General features: G+C 41.7%; 1 protein-coding gene across 5 annotated transcripts in view; it reads right to left on the bottom strand.

Moving 5' to 3' along the window:
- ZSWIM6 (zinc finger SWIM-type containing 6) overlaps window positions 1-23,866 on the bottom strand; it is a gene marked incomplete at its 5' end in the record, with an annotated part of 95,766 nt that overhangs the window by 40,821 nt on the left and 31,079 nt on the right. For all 5 annotated transcript variants that reach the window (XM_083576015.1, XM_083576016.1, XM_083576017.1 and 2 more), the window contains 3 exons: window positions 731-881; window positions 3,461-3,609; window positions 10,560-10,916. In XM_083576015.1, coding sequence (XP_083432141.1) covers window positions 731-881; window positions 3,461-3,609; window positions 10,560-10,916 — 657 coding nt within the window. The remainder of the gene's footprint in view (window positions 1-730; window positions 882-3,460; window positions 3,610-10,559; window positions 10,917-23,866) is intronic.

Below are 23,866 nucleotides of genomic sequence, written 5' to 3'. Positions count from 1 at the left end.
TGCTATTACCAGCTGAAGTCAACAAGTACTACTATACTCTTCATTCCAAAGATCATTTGTGCAAACTCAGCAGCTCTTAAATACACAAGGCCAGAGAGAGTTTGATTAAGGCGCTGAGCAAGTGGTCTAATTTGGAAAATGAACCACCACCACCCAGATCACTTAACGGCGTTTTCATCTTCCTGCCTTCCTACTACCCCTCAAACCTAAGCATGGCACAAAAATGAGCCACATTATATTAAACAGCCCATGTAAACATACCCGCTTGACTAAACTGTGAACTCAGGGACCCGGGTGTACACTATACCATCTGTCAAGCTTAAACAGAGGGCCACACAATTTTCCGCACCAAATGAAAACTGATTACTGAAGCAGTATGTCCTTTCATAGACATTTCAGAATTGAGAGATAGGCAGACCTAAGCACAAAGGTAAACATTTACTATTAATAGCCTGCAAACCTAGCTTTTGTTAATACAATGGATTACTTATTACCTAGGAAGTGTTTATATTCCAGCTCTTACTATTAAACATGTCATGTAGTAGTTATTTTTGGCTGAATGTCCTTGGGTTTAGCAAAAACGCACCGCTTTTGCCCATGAAAACAAAGTGCCCAGGCTGCCATATTTCCCAAAGGTTGGCAGTTATTCCAGGCTCCTTTAACAAGAGCCAACACCTCTTAACACACAGTGTTTCCTTCACTTCAAAATCTGCTAGAGAGTTGCTTTTACCTAGTTCATCCCAGAGCTGCCTATACTTGTCTGTCATTGCAGTTCCCTGTTGCCTCCAGAGTGACAGGCGAGGGTCAGCCATGAACTGTTCCGTTATCAATGTCAACATCCGAGCACCGTTCGAATCTCTCATCTTTAACATCTCTCGAACCTAGGATATAAAATATCAAAGCAACAGAAACAAAATCATAGGTTAGGTTCCCAAAATAAAACATGCTATCCTCTGAAAATGAAAAACGGGGGGGGGGGGGGGAGAGAAATTGGAAACAAATCACAAACAGAAAAATGGAGAACTAATGGAGATAAAGGTCGCTGGAAGTATGAGTTTAGTTATGGAACAGCAGATACTGTTGATTTGTACCAACTGAGAGGAAAAATTGTAATCCAGCTTAGAATACACTGAAAAGTAGGCAAAAATAAAAGGCAACTTTGAGTGTTGAAAATATAAGGAGCCACTTTCTTATATCTCATACTGAGATATGGGGAATTGTGTTCTCTTATGGAGTTTTCAATGTGATCATCCTCTAGATTCAACGTTTTGACTCTCCAATTACACAAAAAGAAGGCCAATGACAGGGAAATGAATTTGTTTTTAACATGATAGCAGCATACCTAACATTACTGGAAACGAACAAAATATGCCAAATGTGGGAGGAATACAATATTCTTATACAATTTTATGAGCTGCCACCATCACATCAAATACAGAATTAATACACATGGAAGGGGAGTAGATAGATGGTACTAATAAGCTGCACTGATGAATGTGCAGAATACAAAAAACCCTCACATTAAAGCACATTCATGCTTTAATGAATTCATTCACATACGAACTAATTTTTCTTTGTGCAATTATACTACCTAGATAGTAATGTATGAGCAAATGTACACAGAATCATAGAATGAGCAAATGTACATAGAATAATAGAATTGCAGAGTTGGAAGGGATCCCAAGAGTCATCTAATCAAACCCCCTGCAACGAAGGAATCTGAATTGAAGCATCAATAACAGATGGCCATCCAACCTCTGCTTAAAAACCTCCAAGGAAAGAGAGTCTACCACCTCCCAAGGGAATCCATTCCACTTTCAAACAGCTCTTACTGTCAGAGAGTTATTCCTGTTGTTTAGTCGGAATCTCCTTTCTTGTAACTTGAAGCCATTGGTTTGGGTCCTGGCCTCCAGAGAAGAAGGGGGGGAAAGCTTGCTCCTTCTTAAATGTAACAGCCCTTTAGATATTTGAAGATGACTATCATTTCTCCTCTCAGTCTCCTCTTTTCCAGGCTAAACATACCCAATTCCCTCAACCGTTCCTGGTTTGGACTGCAATACGTATTTTAATATGAAAAAGTACAGGAAATTAATCCTCATAATATTGGGAGGAAATTTGTGCTTTTTCATGCCATCTCAAAGGTACTATGCATTGGAAGAATCATTCTTTGAGACACATAATCTACACATCTTGTCCTCTTACAGCTTAAGTGCATCAGCGTCCCAAGTTTCCTTATGACATACTGGGAAAAGAACACACTCGTGTGTTTTGTTTTGTTTTGTTTTATACTCCCTACCCTCTCCTCCCACATTTGTCCTTTGGGTTCTGTATATTTTAACATCCATTTCAAATACTGGGTTGAAGGAGAAATAGGTGTCTTTGCAGGCTTCTGTCAATCTGTTCAGTGCGACTGGTGCCCTGTTTCAGCTGCAAGGCACACACTGGTCTGGGACAGGTCTGCTGCCTCCACTCTGTCTTGACATTACATTATTCTAACACCAGCAGCCTGCAGCTTTAACTGCCTCTGCCCCAGGTTCCATGCAAAGAATTGAGCTTAATTTCAGGCTCCTACTTGGCTCTTGACTCCTGACTTCAACATCCCAGTCTGGACTGAGTCAACTATGCCAGCCTTTCAAGCAGATGACAAGTGTTCTAATTTTCTACTGTTAGTTTCTACTTGTGCCACATTTCTAAACCTTAGTGCAAAAAAAAATACTATGTTCCTGTATAAACCTGTTAATGAAAGCATGGAACAGCATGCAAATGTCTGTTAAGATGGCCACCAAAGACTCGTCCCTGCAGCTGTCGCACTTAGGCTGTTGGCAACACAGTGACTTGGGGGGAGAACTTCCATCTTACTTAGCCCAGCTCAAAACCTTCCCATTACCTGGAGAGTGAGAGCTAGCATGGGTTGGCCTGGACTATCGTCTTCAACACCAACTACCTCAAACATCCAGAACAAGAAAAAAAGCCAGTCTCGTAAATGATTCCGCTTTCATACTAAAACTTCTCACTTGAATGTACTAATTCTTCAGTGCAAGCTCAAAACATGTGGAAAGTCATGAGTCAGGCTTCAAAGCTGCAAGCTTCTAAAAAAATATTTGTGGGGTACACTGCATGTCTTTCTTTGAGTCCTAAAAACACATCACAGCCACATTTTCCTAGCAACAAAGAGCGTTGGATTTATTTTTGAAAGCCCTTGTATTCCCCCTTTAGCAGTTGGGGGCTTTACATATACTGACACCAAAACCACTGGTAGCCTGAAAAACAACTGATTTTAAGTCACATTGACTTGCACTCCTCCACAGGAGACCACTTAGTAGTAATACCAAACAGTGTTCCAATAAGCAAACAGGGACATCATTAAGGAAGAAGCAAGCCAATTGAAAGGGCCTACTTGAAAACAGGCGGTGTGTGGATGGAGCATTCATGACAGCCACAAATATTCCTTCCTACCTACCTTTGCAAAAAGCAAATTGAGTTGCTTCCCTGATCCATGGTATCCACCCTGGGAGAGGAAGAGTTTAACCTGTTCCTGGACTTGCTCTTCATCTAGATGCCAGCAGTTTTCATCATCTATGCTAGCACCAGCTGTTGGATCAGGAGCACCTACAATCACAACAGAAAAATTTTACATATATATACAGAGATAGAGATAGAGATAGAGAGAGAGATAGAGAGAGAGAGAGAGAGAAAGGAGTGGTATTCTTGGTGCATGGGGATCAAGCTGTTCCCATTCAAAATATGGTGAAGTTATGAATGATTTCTTATTATAATCTCTGTTGTGGTTGCAAGTCATGGGTGCTGAATTCTAGCTACTGCCTCTATACAATCAGGCCACTGTACACAGACATAGTGACTTTTAACACACCAAGTGACTGGAGAGGCGTGTTTAAAAGAAAAAGAAAATCAGCCTGCCTGCATGCAACCTCAGAACACAGAGCCAATGTTTTAAAAAGGTGAACACATGCAACAGCCTGATATACAACAACTGTACAGGGTCACTGCTTGAGTACATGTTTTGCAGGTTCAGCCTCCAGAATCTCAGCTCAAAAGTCTTTCAAGTCTAAGAAAGGGCTATGCCCGAGATCTTAGAGAGCCAGTGGTATGACTCTGTATAAGATCACCACCTTATATTTGTTATGCTTGATATGGATTAACAGCTGGGATACTGGCAAACACTGAATAGCCAAAGAAAACATGCATAGTCTGTTTTCTTAGTTAAAATGGATTTGCAAGTTAAAGGGTCTTTTCACAGCCAGTAATCACCCTCATTAAGCACACACTTGGACAAAGAGCCTTTCATAGTATTGATCTGACATTGGACACGCCATTTATATGGATACACCTCTCACCAACATTTTATGTAGCCATATTTATAGCCCCCTTTCCCCCAAGGACCTTCCCCCTTTTCAATCTCAAATTTTTTAGGGCTTTAAAAAACCTTTTGTACTGTTTTTGTTCTTTTCTGGTTTTAAACCTGGATTTATCCTGCTGCTAATTTTATTCTGTTTTTGATTTTACACTTACATTTTATTGCCTCTTTTAAGAATAAATCTATAATACTGTAATCAAAACACTATGTGTTGTTCTTCCCCATGTATCCTCACAACCAACCTACAAGAGGCTGAAAATTGCCCAAGGCCACCCAATGAGTGGTATGGCCAAGTGGGGATTTGAACATGGATCCCTCTGGCCTTAGTCCAAACAACACTCTCTACCTCACAGGCCAAAAGCCACATTCAAGTGTAAGCTACTAGTACCAATTTTTTAAAAACAAACAAAAACCTGGATATTTTAATCACAGTGTTACAACCATTTGCACAACATATCTGTCGTAATTTGGCAGACAACTGTTGCACTCGCTTCGAAACTCACTGAAGAGCTTCAAAGGCCAGATGTCACCAGAAACACTAAGAGGACCAAACACTTGAGACTTCAAGACAGTTCTTGACCCTCTTCATATATGAAAATGAAACTAGGCTTTCTCCAAACGACGTAGTCAGCACCCATTTCAAACACGGTAACAATTCATGCTTAAGGCTTTATAGAAAGTGTTCCCAATTAACTGCCTTCAGAATCAAACAAGCACATCTAAAGGCATAAACAAAAAAGTTCTCTCCCCTTTTGTGGCATTGGAAGGGACGCGGGTGGCGCTGTGGGTTAAACCACAGAGCCTAGGACTTGCTGATCAGAAGGTCAGTGGTTCGAATCCCCATGACGGGGTGAGCTCCCGTTCCCTGCTCCTGCCAACCTAGCAGTTTGAAAGCCCGTCAAAGTGCAAGTAGATAAATAGGTTCCCGCTCCGGCGGGAAGGTAAATGGTGTTTTTGTGCACTGCTCTGGTTCGCCAGAAGCGGCTTAGTCATGCTGGCCACATAACCTGGAAGCTGTACACTGGCTCCCTGGGCCAATAAAGCGAGATGAGCGCCGCAACCCCAGAGTCGGTCATGACTGGACCTAATGGTCAGGGGTCCCTTTACCTTTAATTAACCGCCTTCAGAATCAAACAAGCACATCTAAAGGCATAAACAAACTTGTTAAAAAGTTCTCTCCCCTTTTGTGGCATTTTAAGACATTTTTAATGCATGCTATCAGTATATGCTTGATGCAACTTGAAAGTTGTCCAAAAACATTTCTTTAAGGGAAGCCATGTGTAATGGTTATAGGGGTTGCTCGTGCGTAAGTTGCCGCCACTCCTGGCTAGGTTGCCTGGTTAAACCTTTTCCTGGCTGGACAGCCCTTCACTTCGTGGCTGTTTCAGTCACTAGCAGAATCCGTCAGTGGGCGTTTCTTGAACTTCTTCCAGCAAAGAAGTTCTTTGACGCCAAGTCTATGCCTACTTTCCCTGCGCGGAAGTCTTCTGCGCAGGGTGGGTGTGGGTAGCGGAGGACCCGTGCTCTCCCCGCTGGTCTCCGGCGAGGAGTCCTGGAGCCCCCTCGCCGATTCCCCCATCTGCCCCCCTTTATCCCTGGTGTTACGTTGATTTCCTTCCCCAGCCGATGAGTTGCCTCTCTCCCTGCTGGGCCCTTCTCCAGCATCGCTTGGGAGCCTTGCCTCCGCCTCTCGCTCCGATGTCAGTTCCCTGACACCATGGTAACAAGGCACTATAACACCAGAGACTGATACTACTTTGCAAATAGTTGAAAACAAGTAATTGCTCCACTACAAGTGTGGATAAACAGCAGCAAAATATGTATGCGACAGCAAGCTGTGCTCTTGCACAGTTGTCATAAAATACTTAGAACTATAGGACTAGATATGGCAATCATCATGTTGGCACAATACCAAAGGTATTAAATTGTTGTGCTGGTTTCCTGTACCACCTTCTAAGAGGCTCAGATTGGCACATGTGGCTTCCATACATCTCCCATAGAACACACTCACCTGGCCAGGAACCAAGAACTGCTTAGCTTTGGGCAGGAACCGCATCATGTATCTTCATAATGTTGTCTGAGATTATGCTGCAGTAACTTGCAAGTGTATGGAACCAGTGTGTGGAAGATAGGCAATATATAAAGATGCCATTGGATTGTTAAGAAATCTTTGTACTGGAAACTGGTTTTTCTAGAAAAAAACATTGTATGTTCACAAGTATGTTGCAAGATGACCTCAGAGGTTCCTCCCAAGTCTATTACTCTATACTATATTGAAAACGCTAGGCTGAAGGCTCATTCACAAAACTTGTTCTAGGTAAACAAACAAACAAACACTAAGTCTTCAGAGAAATAACACATTTGAAGTGATTTGCACCGTATTATAGCTGGGGGGTTAAGGGGGAAATATGATACAATGTCTACTATTTTACATCAAGGATCCAGCTAGGCTAGCATTCTGAGTCAAACCATGGCCAGCCCAGATGCCTCCAAGAAGCCAGAGATAGCTGAGATGCTGTCAACATCCTTAAAGGTTTCATCTACATACTTCTCTGATTTTCTCAGCTTTGCCATCTTAGCCTCAAAGGAACAAACAAATATTCCCCAAGAGCTAACAGCTCAGTGCACCAAGCACACACCCATGACTTCTGCCCTGGAGACAGTCAGTCATAATATGTGACATATTATGGAAAACACCAATTATTCCTCCACACCCTTGCTGATTTTCTAGCTTCTAGACTCGTGTCTTCAAAATGTCATGTGTGTGTTTTTATAAAGCTGAGCACTGTGTTGAGGAGTTGGTTTTCAAGCTCACTGTGGTGACTTGCCTAAAGCCACCTAGTGAGTTAATGAGATTTAACTTCCTAATTCACAATGCATTTCATGTATTTAATTTCTTTTTTATTAAATTATTTTTAAACCCAACTCTCAATGTACATTGCCTTCAGAAGGCAGTGTACAGAAATAATAGTTAATCAAAGTGTAGCAATGAATCAAAACCAGTTTTATAAAATTTAGTCTTGGGTGCTGTAATACACTGTCTCTAAGATGCCCTCCAGTGAAGTTGTGGTGATTCACCTAGTCAAATTAGGATGCACCATAACATATATATGAGATTCAGCCATTAAAACAACAACAACTATTTTTTCCTTATTTTTTTGCCTACCTTTTGCTAGCTAGTCATTTTTTCAAGACCATATTCCACAGTTTCAAAGACTATTTCAACTACTTCAACTTACCTATGAAGTACCTTGAACAACACACATTCTCTCAGGCCAAGGCCATCCGGAATGTCTCATTCTGAACTCAAGTTGGTGCCTGAAACTGTTAACTCCTAAGCACCAGCTCAGGCCTCCACCATCTCATGCCCTCCAGATGTTTTGCACTACAGTTCCATCAGCTCCATTCAAGACAGGTTGGGAAAGGCTGCACTACTTAATTTGAGGCTGAGGGATCCAAAACTGTGGTGGTGTGACTCTGCAGACATTCCCAGCACCTAACATTACATGATTGATACCGGTATCATGAACATGGGCAGCTGCTAACTGCATAACCAAATGGGCATGGTATCCCCTATGGAGTTGTACCTTTCTGATAACTACAGGGCAGGGGAGGGAAAGCATTGGGTAATCAGAGCTGCAAATACCACACAACCTTTTCAGCAAGAAAATAAAGATGTGCTGAGTTTTTCTAGTCAGTATTCTATAAATGTCCCAGGACAAAGTTTATGATAGAACAATTAAGACTGTTGAAAGCATCCTGGTGGCATTCTAAAGATAAATTGTAAGGGGGAAAAACCTAATGAAAAACACGTGACATTTAAGTCTTCCCAGGGCCAGTTTGACCAGTGTTGTTTTTGTTTTTAAAACGCCACAACAAGAGAATTATTTGCCTGATCTACCAATTTGAATGTGGCCAAGCTGTGCTTTAAAATCCAGGTTCACAGGTAGGACTTCATTGTTTCAATCCTTTTCTGCAAAGGAGCTAATGCGCAGAATCGGAACAGCTCTGGTCAGTGTAGCCATCTTATCAGCTGCATGACTGACATTCATGACTGATGTTCAAATAATTCCAACAGCTGCAACCAAACAAGTTCTGTATACCTATTTGGGGACAAAGTTCACTGAGAAAATCTACTGCCACAAGTCAACTATTATGTAGTTTTCAGATGAGGGATGGGTATCACAATCAAGACAGTACAGCTTACCGTATTAAAGGCTGAAACAGACTTTTCCTCATACTTTTTACTTCAGTACTAACTAGTTTTTGTCAAGCTTGGTTATAAAAACTAAAAGAATGACACATATGGAGACGGAAGAGGCACAACGTATCTAGACACAGCTCTAGAACACATTCAAAACTTGTTTCTTCCATAAAATCTTCAGAACCTCTCTGTAAACACCTCCATAAAGAGAATGAAATCCATCTCAGGAGCATATGGCGGTGGGACACTGCCTTTCTATGGTAGCAGCTCAGTGCTCCATGGGGCAGGCTATTTGTGTGCACCATGTAAACAACTCCATTTTCTACACACCCTTTATAGGACATATTCATATATACAGAATAATTAAAATGGGAGATATTTAAATGAGGGGAATAGGTTGCTGGGTGAGAGGAGTCAGAACTCAAGATGGTTGAAAAGCCAACTTCCCCACCTCACAGATGCCTGGAGCAACATAAACATTTTCCAGAATAAATCCCTTGCCTTGGTAAATAACACCCAGTTAGCGTCTACAAAATACGCCTCACTTTTCAATCTCAATATGATTCCTTTCCATATATTGCCACTCCAAATTCCTTTGGCACCACTGCTACTGAACCCCAAAGGATCCTTCCTTCCCACAGATGACAATTCTCCACCATATAAACCCTACTTTAACATAACCCTTAAAAATACGCCAAAACAGCTGTCTCATCCATTCCTGGTACCCTAAACAAGTGTTGCCATTCAACATCCATTGCACACTACCAACCACTCTACACCCTTCCCTCCTGGGTGTAAAAAGCAAGTGATACACAAGGCTCGTGTTCAAATCCCTACGCTGCCTTATGCATCACATACTCCTTGACACATGAGCTGCTAATTTATAGGGAACAATGGGAGATACTGGTGCTGAACAACCCTGTGCTATCCATTGCTGAGTTATATTTTCTTCTATGCATATTAGCTCTAGCTCCAAGTAAAACAGAGTGACGCAAAAGGTCCTGTGATCCCCACATTGAGGACTCCAGGAGCCTATATTTTGGACAGTCCTGGTACAAAAAAACTTCTAAGGCTGTGTTTACACAGTCATCACTGTGAACTTATTTCATTGTTATGTTGCTTATTAATAAGACATTCCTAAGATGAAGATGCAGATTTAGGCAAAACCCCTGTGTCTTCTCAGCCTCACGTGTGTCATGTTGTGGACCCTGGTATCCCTGGAAACGGTTCAACGTGTCCAGCAGTCTAACATTTAGCTACCAAACATTCCGTTTCTTTACCCAGGTATTTGAACAGATTTTACTGATTTACTGAAAGTTTCCACCTGCTTTAAAGTTTCATTTGCTGTCTTAATTGAGGAGGGTGGTGGTTTTTTTGTATTTGTTCCATGCTATACACTGCCTGAAATCTGGTATATAAATGTTTCCAAATAAAATCCTTCCTGTGTTATTTATGTGACTAACTACCATTGTTCATTTTTGACACTATAGTTGCTCAAGAACTATCATAGGATGCCTATAAAACGATATGAAGTTGCAATCATCTGCAACCTTTGGAACATGGTTGGGTCAAGTATTGCTCTCCATCCAGGCATGTCACAGTAATGGCATTAGACACTACTGAAGTTTTCAGAGTACTGCCTCCCCACACAATATGCACTTAGGCAGCTACAGAAGCCACCCTTTGTTTTGTCCTGTTCCTGACAATTCCGTATCTGCTTGGACCTCAAGCAACTGAACGTATTATATTCTCTCCCAGTATTAGCTGGGCCTATTATGATCATCCTTCCGAAAAGTATGTGTAACGTTCCTTACTAGCTGTTTTCACTCAGTTTTTCACTGCATTGCCTAAAGTAGTCCAAGGTGAAATGTGTCTTTTATTGCTGTAACTGTACTTGCAGGTGAATCCATAAAGTCCAGTACATCACCACAGATAGAAGAATATCAGTAAGCCTGTACGCTGTACAGGAAGCTAACTCACCATGAACTTGATTGATCTCTGAATTCTGAGAAAGGATTTCATCTGCTAATTTCTGAGCAGTTGGCAAAACTTCTGTATGGTGCACTGTGATCAAATACTGTACAAACTTTTGTAGTTGGTCTCTGTTCATTTGAAAGAGAGTCTCTGAAATGGGAAGATGCAGTTTGACCTGATCTGGCTTGCGAATCCGGTACAAAGAAAGTGCCACGACGTGGGCACAGTAAAATATGTCTTTGTTTCCACAGCTACAGGTCACTGAGGTAATCTTGCAACGATCAAAGCTGATAGCTACATTGCAAACAGTTTCTGGCTCCGATTGCATTGCAGGCTCCGTCACTGTGCCACTCAGGTGGAAACCTGTTCATTGAAGAAACAAAAGAATAAAAAAGGACAATTCAGTCAAGTGTCTATGATTGCTATTTTAAGTGAGAAAAGTACTGTAGTTCATCAACAAGTATAGAGACAGTCTTAGACAGCAACTGTGGTCTTCGGCAGCAGCCACTAAAAGTCACCCAAAGGAACAGTGTGCATATAAATAGCTTCGTACACACAAAGTGGTCATTGTGGTAGAAAATGACTACAGAAAAAAACAGGAAACAGACTGAACAGGCCAGTGCGCTAAGCCTCCATTACTTTAGAACTCTCATGGCAGTACATTTTCCAGCTCCACAGACAGCAAACACTAGTTAGAACCTTCCATCAGTGGAATCTGGCAAGACTTAACTGGTTTAAGTAAGAAGAAGAAAAAGAGTTCACATGAATGTCAAAACAATATTCAGTGGTTCTGTAGGGGTTACTCAGTTAATTCTATACTGTTCATCTGTATTTGTTTCACAGCCTGATAATGAGAATACACCTTCACAGGAAGAAATAACCATTTCTAGATCACTGATGAGTTTACCCATGTGTTCAGACCTAGAAATACCACGAACACTTAATCTTAGTTATGCAGTGCTCTTAAGTGAAAAATGCACATGAGTGAAATGGCCATTATGCATATACATATTTTTCCCTTGTGTAAATGTGTATGCAGCCAAAATAGGTAGGGTGCAGTTAGCAGGACATCCTTTTGCTATAACATTCACTCCTAATAGGCCTACACAAACTTTAACATTGGCCTTCAAGTACCACATATGCCTACTGCAACTTCAGCACAGACTTTGGAGGAAGAGGAGGAGGAGAAGAAAAGCCAAGCTACACCATCATAACCATGGCAAAACACTTTTGTGAGGATGTATATGTCACTGAGGAAAGTTGCATGCCATAATGCTCCCCCATGCAGAAAAGGATCCCTTGCACTCAGAAAACTTGCATGCGAGGTAGGAAAGTGTATCCTACCGTTCTGTGCTGTGCTAAATTTATCATATAGACTTAGTTGTGGGGGAAAGCATTTAAATATGTGATACCTTGCCTGCAATGCAAAGTAATACAATCCAGGAAAGGATCTACAGTGCACTTTTACTGCACATTTAATCCACTTTTGAAATGTCCTCTGTCCACAAAGGTCGACTGTAGATTTGTCCTAGCCTGTAGTTATGTATTAAAAGCTATTTCAAATAAAACCAGTCACAGTACCAACACGACTCTTGTACCAACGATTAGATAAGTAGTATCAAAGATTAAATAAAGGGTATCAATTTTGCATGTCCAAAGCATTGTGAAACAAAAGATTGATGTGAGCAACTTCGGGTGTGTCTTGTTAGCAAATGAATGTTAATGAAGTGAAAGGCAAGAGAAACCAAAACGGAAAGGGAAGAGAAATAAAGCACTGAGCTATGATTCATGAATTCCTTTTGGAGTGACACTTGTTCTCTACCTGCCCATAGGAATCCAATCCATTTCCCACATAATTTTCAATTAGTAATCTCTTCCTGACCATAAAAGACATTCAATTAATTTTATTTATTCATAAAATGTACATACTGCTTGAATGTATTAAAAAAAAAAACCCTCGAATTGATTTACAAATAAGATCACTAAAAAAGATGTTATGAAAAAGTAGAGCTAGTGTCATCAGCATACTGCTGGCTCCTCATCCCAAAACACCTGATGACCACTCCCAGCGGCTTCATGGAGGTATTAAATGTGGCACCCCATAACGTAGCCACCAGGGGGGCAAAAACACTCTCCCAATGGTACTGCCTCTGGACTCAGTCCTGAAGGGAGAATCAGAACCACTGTAATACAGTGCCCCCAATTCCTACTCCCCAGAGATGGTCCAGGAGGATACCATAGTCAATGGTATGAAAAGTCGATGAGAGACAAAACCAGAAGCCTTACCCAGCAATAATGTTTAGGCAATCAGCTCCCCCCCCCATTGGAATGTACTCACTATTTTTAAAAAAGCATCTACAGTAATGCAAAGTTTTGATATCAACTCAGTGGCTTGGTAGAACATGAGACTCTTAATCTCAGGGTTGTGGATTCAAACCCCACGTTGGGCAAAAGATTCCTGCATTGCAGGCATTTGGACTAGATGACCCTACTGGTCCCTTCCAACTCTATGATTCTATGATCTTGCGTTTCCCCTCCACAAAAGGAGGGGCTCCATCTGTTGACAGAAGGGTCTTTAATCAGCAGAGACTCTTAATGGTGGAGGTGATTTGTGCTGATTAACCCTTTCCCCTGCAGCGCTCCACAGCCCTCCCATCTGGAGATTTTCAGGGAGGGAAGAGGAGGGGCAAGGAGAAATCAATGGCGATGGTGTTCCTTTTCTACAAGTGGAAGCATCCCACAACTCCTCCTCTCTAACTATGAGAATATTGCATTGCTCTATTTGAATTATGGTGCTGGAGGGGACTCTTGTGAGTCCCACGGACTTCAAGAAGATCAAACCTCTCCATTCTGAAGGAAATCAGCCCTGAGTGCTCACTGGAAGGACAGATCCTGAAGCTGAGGCTCCAATACTTTGGCCACCTCATGAGAAGAGAAGACTCCCTGGAAAAGACCCTGATGTTGGGATAGATGGAGGGCACAAGGAGAAGGGGATGACAGAGGACGAGATGGTTGGACAGTGTTCTCAAAGCTACCAGCAGGAGTTTGACCAAACTGCGGGAGGCAGTGGAAGACAGGAGTGCCTGGTGTGCTCTGGTCCATGGGGTCACGAAGAGTCAGGCACGACTAAATGACTAAACAACAAAAATACAGTACTGAAACACAGGTACAGGGTTCATGCAAAGCCAAAGAACACCTGTGGCCTCTCTTGATTTGAGTATGGCTTGTGGCAACTACAAAGCAGCTCTAGTACTGAAATTATTAAGCAAGAGAAGAAGGAACACAAACACATTTAGCCAACATGAGACTTGCTATACATGCCGTTGGCAATTTTCATATGGAGGTTTTTCTCTCTTCTGGACGTTATCCTTCTTTCTTCGGTATAATGTTACTTTTTACTGTAACCTCATATAGTTTCCAGTCAAGACAGCAATAAAAGGCCACAGAAAACCGCAGCAGCGAACACTTCCAAGATGAGGAGCTGGGATGGTCACACGACACCAACCTCAAAATTCCAGCTGCCTGGAAAGACCAAGGCACCCAGTCAAGTGCCTAACATTGTGGTCAGGCAACCCGAAACTAGGCTCTTTCTGAAGGGGCACAAGGGCTGACTGACACCCCACAAACTAGGAACAAGCATGACAATGGCTAGACATCCAGTCACAGAGGAAACAAATGATAATGTCCGAGGTTAAAGTAAGATTTGTTTGAGACAGAACTTCCTGTTCTCATTATCACCAGCAGCATCTTTAACCAAGTTCAGAATACAAAGGCAAGTGATAATGTTTTTGACAGAACTCCATAACGTTTTGCTAGTCCCCTGTTATTCTCAATTTCCACCTGATCAGTTTTCATGTCAAGTAGCTGCTATATCCCACAAACTTAGCCATCATCTTAAAAAGCCAGTACAGTGGTACCTCTGGTTACGAACTTAATTCGTTCCAGAGGTCCGTTCTTAACCTGAAACCATTCTTAACCTGAGGTACCACTTTAGCTAATGGGGCCTCCCGCTGCCACCGCGCCACCGGTGCATGATTTCTGTTCTCATCCTGAGGTAAAGTTCTTAACCCGAGATACTACTTCCAGGTTAGCAGAGTCTGTAACCCGAAGTGTTTGTAACCCGAGATGTTTGTAACCTGAGGTACCACTGTAGTGTGCACAGCAAGAATTCGGCTCATCTCCCTTCAACGTTAAACCTGTACTGGATGACTAAACATTGGTCAGAACATTGGTCATTCCAGCTCAGTATTGTCTACACCGCCTGACGGGGGAAATACTCAGTCCCACCAGGAGATGCAGAGGATTCAACAAGGGACCTTCTGCATGCAAAGCAATGCTCTACCACTGAGCTACAGCCCTTCCCCGTAAGGATCTGTAGATCTCAATACACAAATATGCACAGCTCAGTGCAATTCCATGATGCTTTAACTGAGATTCCTGCATCGCAGGGTGTTGGTCTAGATGACCCTCAGGGTCCCTTCCACCTCTACAATTCTATGATTCTATAAATGAGGACATCACACTAAATCCAATGTTCTCTAACTGCCTTGCCACAGCACTACGCACACTGAGCTCCTCAAAGGGGTGTGTTGTTTCCAATAGGCAAAACTAAGAACTTTACTGGCAGGAACTTGCTAAACCAAGTCACAGAGTTCTCAGCTGCCACACGTAAACCACCCATAATAATAATAATAATAATAATAATAATAATAATAATAATAATAATTTATTATTTGTACCCCGCCCATCTGGCTGGGTTTCCCCAGCCACTCTGGGCGGCTTCCATAGAAACCAAAAATACAGTTAAATATCACAGATTAAAAACTTCCCTGAACAGGGCTGCCTTAAGATGTCTTCTGAATGTCAGGTAGTTATTTATCGCTTTGACATCTGATGGGAGGGCGTTCCACAGGGCGGGCGCCACTACCGAGAAGGCCCTCTGCCTGGTTCCCTGTAGCTTTGCTTCTCGCAATGAGGGAACCGCCAGAAGGCCCTCGGCGCTGGACCTCAGCGTCCGGGCAGAACGATGGGGGTGGAGACACTCCTTTAGGTATACTGGATCGAGGCCGTTTAGGGCTTTAAAGGTCAGCACCAACACTTTGAATTGTGCTCGGAAACGTACTGGGAGCCAATGTAGGTCTTTCAAGACCGGTGTTATGTGGTCTCGGCTCTAATATCGGTTTAGAGACAAAAAGACAGACAGACAGACAAGTATGATGTAGAGAGAAATGTTCAGCCACCTCACTAAGTCAATCACATGTTAAAACAAACCTAAAATAACCCATTCCTTTTACCCTTCCATTCACTTTTAAAACTTACAGCTTTTGTTTCTATTCTCCCAGAAGAGCCAAAGATTACTTCCTGTTCAATACTTTTCAGCTACGGTAAAGAAACGTTAAAGATTTGTCTCCATGCAGAGGAATTAATGTTTGTTCCAAAATAATATCACTCCCCCTACAGCACCTTGACCTTTACTTTACTCCGTTCAAAGCCTACACACACAAAGTGAAGGGCAACACTAGTGACTTCTGAAGAACTATATTCCTGTAACAAATTTCATAAGGAGCATTATGTCATGTGAGCTCCAACTGCAGCCTTGCATCATAGAGCCCAGAGATAGGTTTGCCACCTCAGTGAGAACGAGGCCACAGTCCAACAAAGATTTGTAGGTTTAGGTTACTACAATACTTTATCTTGTCTTTCCTGTTTATGTAGTAGAAAGCTGTCTTTTCTGATAAGAACTGCGGAAAACAAGAGCCTCAGAACACTTCCTCTGTTTTCTTCTTCCAGAATCACCATTTGGTTGCAAAATCACAACAGATGCTATAAAAACTACTTTACCCTCTAAGAAGGGGAGTGTTGAAATGCTTATATTTGAGTCTACAAATTTCATGCTATTATTACATGATTTAGGTTTTAACCATGGTTAGCGGGTCAGGTATCTAGTTATTCACAAACTATTTTCACAAAAAGAGGGGAGAGGTTTAATGTATATCTGCTCATATACCTCTTGGAAATTTGAGGTCTCCTCAACAGATGGGCATTCATGTGACAGCGATTGGACAGCAGCCTGCAGTTGTTACTGGATGAGGAGAGAGAAAACTGGTCCATTCTCCAGTGCAAATTCCTCAGCAGATCTCCTCACAACCCCCCCCCCCCAATTATTCAGAAACCAATGCCTGCCAGTTCCTCTTACTGCAACAGGAACAAATGTCTGCCTGTCCATTTGTAGCAATAAATGAAATTTAACACAAAGTAACAGATGAGCAATCCTCTTTATAAATTAACCCTCCCTTACCCACCCACCCCCAAAGTATCCTTGGATTTGCTTCCATTAAAAGCACATTTAAGCACATCCTGCTGACTTTGGTTGCCAGAACACTCCCCCAACTCCTCTTCTCCCTCCAGTCTCTTGTGGACTATAGAGCATAAATTAGCTATTCATTACATGTGAAGGAGTCACAGATAGAGCTGCACCCTGCTGAGGAAGACTGCTATTTTACATGTCAATTTCACAACGAAAGCATCTGCTTCTTTCCTAATATGTATATTTAAAGCTGCCGCACAACGTGTAGATTATATGCTGTTCGTTGCCTGCTTGTTTGGATATCATGAACTCCTAAGTAACATTACTCAAAATTATTCCCTTCGAGGTCTCCATTTCTTAGCATTGTTTGTAACATACCCGTTATGTCCCCAAACTTGTGTCCTTTAAAGGTTGTAGTCAAAATAATTTGGATGCGGGACAATTTTTGGCTCACAACTGCTTATGCACTAATACAGTGGTACCTTGGTTTATGACCATAATCTGTTCCAGAGGTCCGTTCGTAAACCAAAACAGGTCGTAACCCAAGGCCAATAGGGCCTCCAATTCGCCAATAGGGCCTCCAAAAAAAAAAAGGGTTGTAATCCAAAAAATTGTTCATAATCCAAAAAACAAACAAAAAACCCCCGGGTCATAATCCAAAAAAAGTTCGCAAACCAGGACGTGCACTTCCGGGTTTGAATTGGTCGTAATCCAAAATGGTCGTAAACTAGGCTATTCGCAAATCAAGGTACCACTGTATTAGTATCTTGTGCATTTTTTTAAAAAAAATCACCTTATGGAACCAGCCATTACTCATTTCAAATGCATGACAAACACAGAACTTTTCCACAACGACCATATGAAAATCCTGGTACAAAAGCATAAGGCGATGTAACAAACCAATTGCCCAACCACAAGGCAAAAGAACTCTGTAACCACCAAGTGAACCGAAGCACCAATGCTTTCAGAGAGAGAGAGAGAGAGAGAGAGAGAGAGAAGGAGACTAAAACCTGGAGAACAAATTTTTGTATTATTGGTTTCATTCCTGCCTGCATCATGCCGGTAGGAAACTGAAGCAGGATTAAACCCCAGAAATGATTGGTAAATTACCCCATGCAAAGCAGCTGAGGGAGTGGGGAAAGAGTGATGCGTAGAACTGCCAGGGGGAAATGTGCTCAGTCTATTACAAACACATCTTTACAGCTCGGAAAGGCTGAAGCGCAGATACCCGCCCACTTCTCTACTTCATCAGCCTCTCCCAATGCACCTTTCTCTGGAGATGGGGAGGGCATGTAATGACCAATTCAGCCCTCAGCTATATACCACAACTGTTTTGAGTAGGCAAAGAGCTGGCAAGGAATTTCCAGATAAGGCATGTTCAGGTGTTATTAAACGAGAGCTACAATTCTCAGCCCACAAACTGGAATAACTAGTTCACCAGTTGTACCAGTGCTTTATGCTGGTGAAACTAGTAAGGCTGCCTGCCTCCGTCAAAAGGGCAACGTGAAAGTCTGTTCATTAAGCCAGAATGATTTAAAATACAGCCCTAACAGTTGCTTACTCTATACATGTGTGAGCGCGCGCGCACACACACACACAACTACGCCTGGAGTAATTATCTTGATTTTGAGCAAAATCACATCTGTTTGTGTGCAAGTAAATACAGCCCGACAGCAATTTGGTTCATCTATCAGAAAGAATCAACTGCAAGCTTAATAAGCATTATTTGCATTCTGTACAATGGTGTATTTGTTCTTTCAAGCTATTACAGTGATAATTTGAACGCATGTACTGTGTACTAAATTTAAGGTGCTCAAAGCCATAAAGCACAATGTATTCCAATTGGATAATTCTAAGCCCAGATCATTTAATGTCAAATATTACTGCATCTAGTTACAGAGCTGTTTACCAAAGCAGCAGCTACGCTGACTTTTCTGCAGCAGCTATACCCAACATTTTAAATGGCTTCATTTCATTCAGCTAACGCTCCTCAAGAGGGGGAAAAACAGTGTTTAAGTAGTCTGAAGAGTTTTCAGTTTATATTGAATGGGGGGGGCATAAAATGTTACATTTGTGCTCAGCAGAATTACACTTACATGAGAAAGGAGAGGTGATTTTCACTGATTTTGCCAGGGGCCCCACACCCCTCAAAAAGTTGCTGCAGAGGACTACAGGGCATGGGGGAAGGAATCACTAAAAATAAATCTCTCCTATTCCTCCAACAGAAACTTCTGATAGATCACTGTTGTCCGTACATGGAATCCCAACTCTAGATCCAACAAAATACGTTGCAATTCCTGCACTGCAGGAAATTAGAGTAGATGATGCTATGGGTCCCTCCCTCCTAGCTCTAAAATTCTACTATTCTATGTTTGTGATTTTGCAAATACTGTTTAAATCTTTGAGAATAGGTATTATGAGGCTGCGTGTTTGGTATGGATCAGGGACTGTATAAAACTGGAAAAGGAAGAAGCATTGGACTTAGAAGGCCACAATAACATACAACAGCGGCAAGAGTCTTGATAGCACAAGGATGGAAGTATGAGGAAGCCCCGTGAAAAGAACAGTGGCAAGAGAATAACATGTGTTGAGAAATCAGAGAGAGGAGCTGAGGGAAGTCTCGGGGGGGTAGGGTTTGATGGAGAGTTGGGGGGGAAAGGGGGGAAATAATGAATATGATATGTTTTGATATTTTGTTATGTTGAAATTGTTATTTTTTAAAAAAAGAAATATTTGAGAATAGAAATAGGTATCAAGGCATACAACATCCACACAGTTTTAATGAAAAGTAATTACCAAGGGATAGATCAAACATAATGTTTAGTGCAAGAAGTAGGAGAGCTGGCGTGCTTGCACAGGTGATTTTCATTGTGAAAGTGATAGTGCAAGCAGAAGTATACAATAGGTTAACACTGCGTACACTTCCACTGGCCCAAGCCATCCACTGGATTTGGGATTCCTGCAAGCAGATTGGCTGTTGTGCCAGTGGGCTGCCACAATTGGACCTCACTCCTAAATTCTACTTTATTCCCAAGCTTCCTAACATGCTATCCTGGTACTGGATCAAAATAAGATAAAAGGGAATCTGTTACCATTCCTAGTAAACCATGCGCCTTAGGAATAAGCAAAATAAATATTAAAAATTGCATTGCTAAAGGGCTTTTTCCATTTTGACTGCAATCATAGTCAATCCCCTGTGATATCTTTGACAATTTTAATAAGGTTCAGTTTAGTCAACTTGAATATTGGGTTAATAGAAACTATCAAAATAGTTAAGGGGCATCCCGTTTTTCCTTTTCCTCTAACTAATGTAGATGATTACTATCTATGCAGATATCAAAAACATATGCAATTGATAGAATTGCATCAATTCTAGAAAGGTGCACTAGGTAAAGGTAAAGGGTCCCCCGACCATTAGGTCCAGTCATGACCGACTCTGGGGTTGCGGTGCTCATCTCGCTTTATTGGCTGGCGGAGGGAGCCAGCGTCCAGCTTCCGGGTCATGTGGCCAGCATGACTAAGCAGCTTCTGGTGAACCAGAGCGGCACACGGAAACACCGTTTACCTTCCTGCCGGAGCAGTACCTATTTATCTACTTGCACTTTGATGTGCTTTCGAACTGCTAGGTTGGCAGAAGCAGGGACGGAGCAATGGGAGCTCACCCCGTCGCGGGGATTCGAACCGCCGACCTTCTGATCAGCAAGTCCTAGGCTCTGTGGCTTAACCCACAGCACCACCCGCGTCCAGAAAGGTGCATTAGATGAAATAAATAAAATTGTGTGTGCTTGAATTTATAATTGTGGGTAATTGAGTCCTTACAGAAGCTTGTATTTGGGCTCCCTGTCAAAGATAAAGCAACTATACCAATTCTACATGAAATCAGGGAAACCAGTTTCATGGTGAATTCTAGAAAACTGTACATAAAAAAAATTAGCTTCATCTTGTGTGATCCTTACTGTTCCTTCATTTTTTTTATTTTTATTTTTAAAACCTTGCAATTAAAAGAAACCAAGAGGCCACATAGCAGCTATCTATACATTCTTTGAAATGGCACACTGATCTCCATGTGCTAGCTGGCATACAGAGGAAATTACACTGAAGAAATATGCTATTATTTTGAAGAACACTTGCTTATATTATCTAAAGCCCATTCTATAGGGTCACATCCAACATCACTTTTTCATTCACACTGCCCATAAGTGCAAGCCTTTAATGTGGAAATAGCTTGACGCAAAATGATTCAAACAAGGCTAGAAAGTTGGGTTAAAAATAAAACGTCAGTTTTAAATGCATGGGCAACCAAGCATCCTGGCTTGTTCCAGCCCTCCTTCCAGGAACTAAGAGGCTGGCTACACAGACAGTATGTCAAATGGTAAAACTATTCCTGGACTGTATCAGCTCAGATTGTTGATAGTTATGTGACTGAATGCTCTCCTCCCCCCTCTCCAAACCCCCAAAGATTTATGAACACAGTACACTTGTATTAAGAAAAAGTGTTCTGTTCCAGCCTGCTCTTCAACATCTACCCTCCAAGGAACAGGAATTTTTTATTTTTATTTCTGCGCATAGCATGGGATACCGCCACCATTATCTCCAGGTCAACTTAGTAAAAACATAAATAAATCCTAGCCAGTTTTAACCCTGTGTTCTCCTGTCTGGCTGTGAAGCCATGCACATTCTATTTGAGTAATCATTCCTTCATTGTCTCATTTCATATACAGCGGTACCTCAGGTTACAGATGCTTCAGGTTACAGACTCCACTAACCCAGAAATAGTACCTCGGGTTAAGAACTTTGCTTCAGGACAAAAATTGTGCAGTGGCGGCGCGGTGGCAGCAGGAGGCCCCATTAGCTAAAGTGGTACCTCAGGTTATGAACAGTTTCAGGTTAAGAACACACCTCCAGAACGAATTAAGTTCTTAACCCGAGGTACCACTGTACTGAAAAAAGACTAAGTGATATTAAAGATAGAAGCTACCCTATATCAAATCAGACCATCGGCCCACTTAGCTCAGTACTGTCTACACTGACCGACAACAGTTTCCCAACATTTCAGAAGAAAGTCATTTGAAGCCTACCTGAAGATGCCTAGGATTGAGCCAAAGATATTCTTCAGGCAAAGTAATTGCTCTACTAGTTTGTATGGCCCTCCTACTATCGCGCTGGTATGGTCCTTCCAGCATAGCCCTTTAGGTTCTGTACAATACATCACCACCAGAAATAAAAGATTTTTTTAAAAAAAAACTTTCTCTTGAGGCACCTAAAATTCATAATTTTATTTTGATGCTTAGCATTAATCAGATGCTCGTGTTAACAAGAATGAACACGTTTCCCACCCCATGCAAGCCCTTCTTGCTTCCTTGATCAATTCTTTGGTCACGTATAAGTATTTTGCTACTGGGCTTTGGTACTTGGCTGTGTTCTTGAAGATGTTGCTATCCTTTAAGTGTTTTACAGGGAAGGGGGGGAAATCAATATTGCCTTGAGGCAGCACATCAACACATCCTTTTAAGAGATGCTTGTGCTATGATAAAAGAAAGGAAGTTGTTCAGGTTCTACGTAGACCTCAGACATATACCTTATTTTACCACCAACCTGGCAAAACTGATCCCGCAGATTCTTTTATCAGGAGAAACTCACTTATCACTTGGCCCTGTGTGTCAGTATGAGCACCCAGAGCGTTCTGTGGCAAAGCTTACTTCCTGGACACAATGGCCACAAACAAAGTGAGTTGTTGGTGTAACTCAAGTCCTGAAAATAAATCATTTTGCCCTGCCTTAAACACAGTTTTGAAAAGGCTTGTTTTGTTATCCATTTAAAAGGTAACTGCACATAAAAACGGCAGCTTGGGTGGACATGGACTGATGCACTATTCAAGTCTTTAGTACTTCTAAAGTTGGACTCTATGGCTCAATTTGTTCAGTTTGTCCAGATTTCATCACCATCCAACCAATGATGCATATACAGTCAACATTTCTTTTCCCAAACTCCAAGCACTGCACCAGCCAAAGTTTCATTTAATGTTGTTGAGAAGGGGGAGGCAACATTGCCTTGAAAATCTCCCAGAGAAGCAGGCTGTTGTATTAGAACAAACAGCAGCTTGTTTCTATCGCTCCTTTGTTTGACAAGTTTGAGCTGGCTAGAAAGGTCATTTATGCCTCAAAGCATCAAATTAACATTTGGAGGACATGAATTTTAAAAATGGCTATTTGGTTCTGCTTTCTGAATTCCTAATCTTTTTTTTTAAAAAAAATAAAAATAAAAATCTGACTTAGCCAAGAACCAAAAGGAAAATAGTCTTTCCTCAAGCAAACTAAGCATTGATTTTATGTCCATGTCAGCGGAAGCCAACTATATCTTAATTAAACCTCATTTTTAAACAGGTTTTAAGCCAGTTGACTGAAGTGATGTCAACACCATGGAACAGTGTAGAAGGAAAATCACTGTTTCATTACCACTGGAGAACTCTTCAATAGTTCATACACACCATTAATAAAGGTTTCCTGACCCTTTGAAGCAAGTACCACACCAGATTCTGTGTGGAACCCCTACAAAGCCTAAACTTTTAAGCAATTTAGTTGAAGAGCTACCCGATACTGCCCCTACCAACCTTCAGAATTTCTGCAAGTCTTCTAAAGCCAACTTTCACAGACCCAGGATCCACCCGACCTACAACAGAACCGACTCAATTTACACAACAGATTTCCATTCTCCTATGTCTGCTCTGGCTCCAAGTCTTTTCTTAAAAACAAACAAATTAACAAGGATGGCACCCACTGACACAACCAATTTTAGATGAGGATGTGACTTGGTTCAAGGTCAAAACTTGCCAGTTGAAGACCAGGGCTTCAGGTAAAGGGATTCTAATTATACTAGCAAGGTACCTCAAATTCAGAGCTGGCAAACTTAACATTACTTTAAAAATACCAACTTTTCTACTACAGGATTTTCCCCATAATCACTTATTTAAACTCCATCCAAGCTAAATGTCCCCTCCCCAGTTTAA

This window comes from Podarcis filfolensis (genome assembly GCF_964270895.1).
Source record: "Podarcis filfolensis genome assembly, chromosome: 11".
NCBI classification, from domain to species: Eukaryota; Metazoa; Chordata; class Lepidosauria; order Squamata; family Lacertidae; genus Podarcis; species Podarcis filfolensis.
The sequence above is the reverse complement of the archived record's forward strand: the minus strand, read 5'-3'. Positions and strand labels throughout refer to the sequence as shown.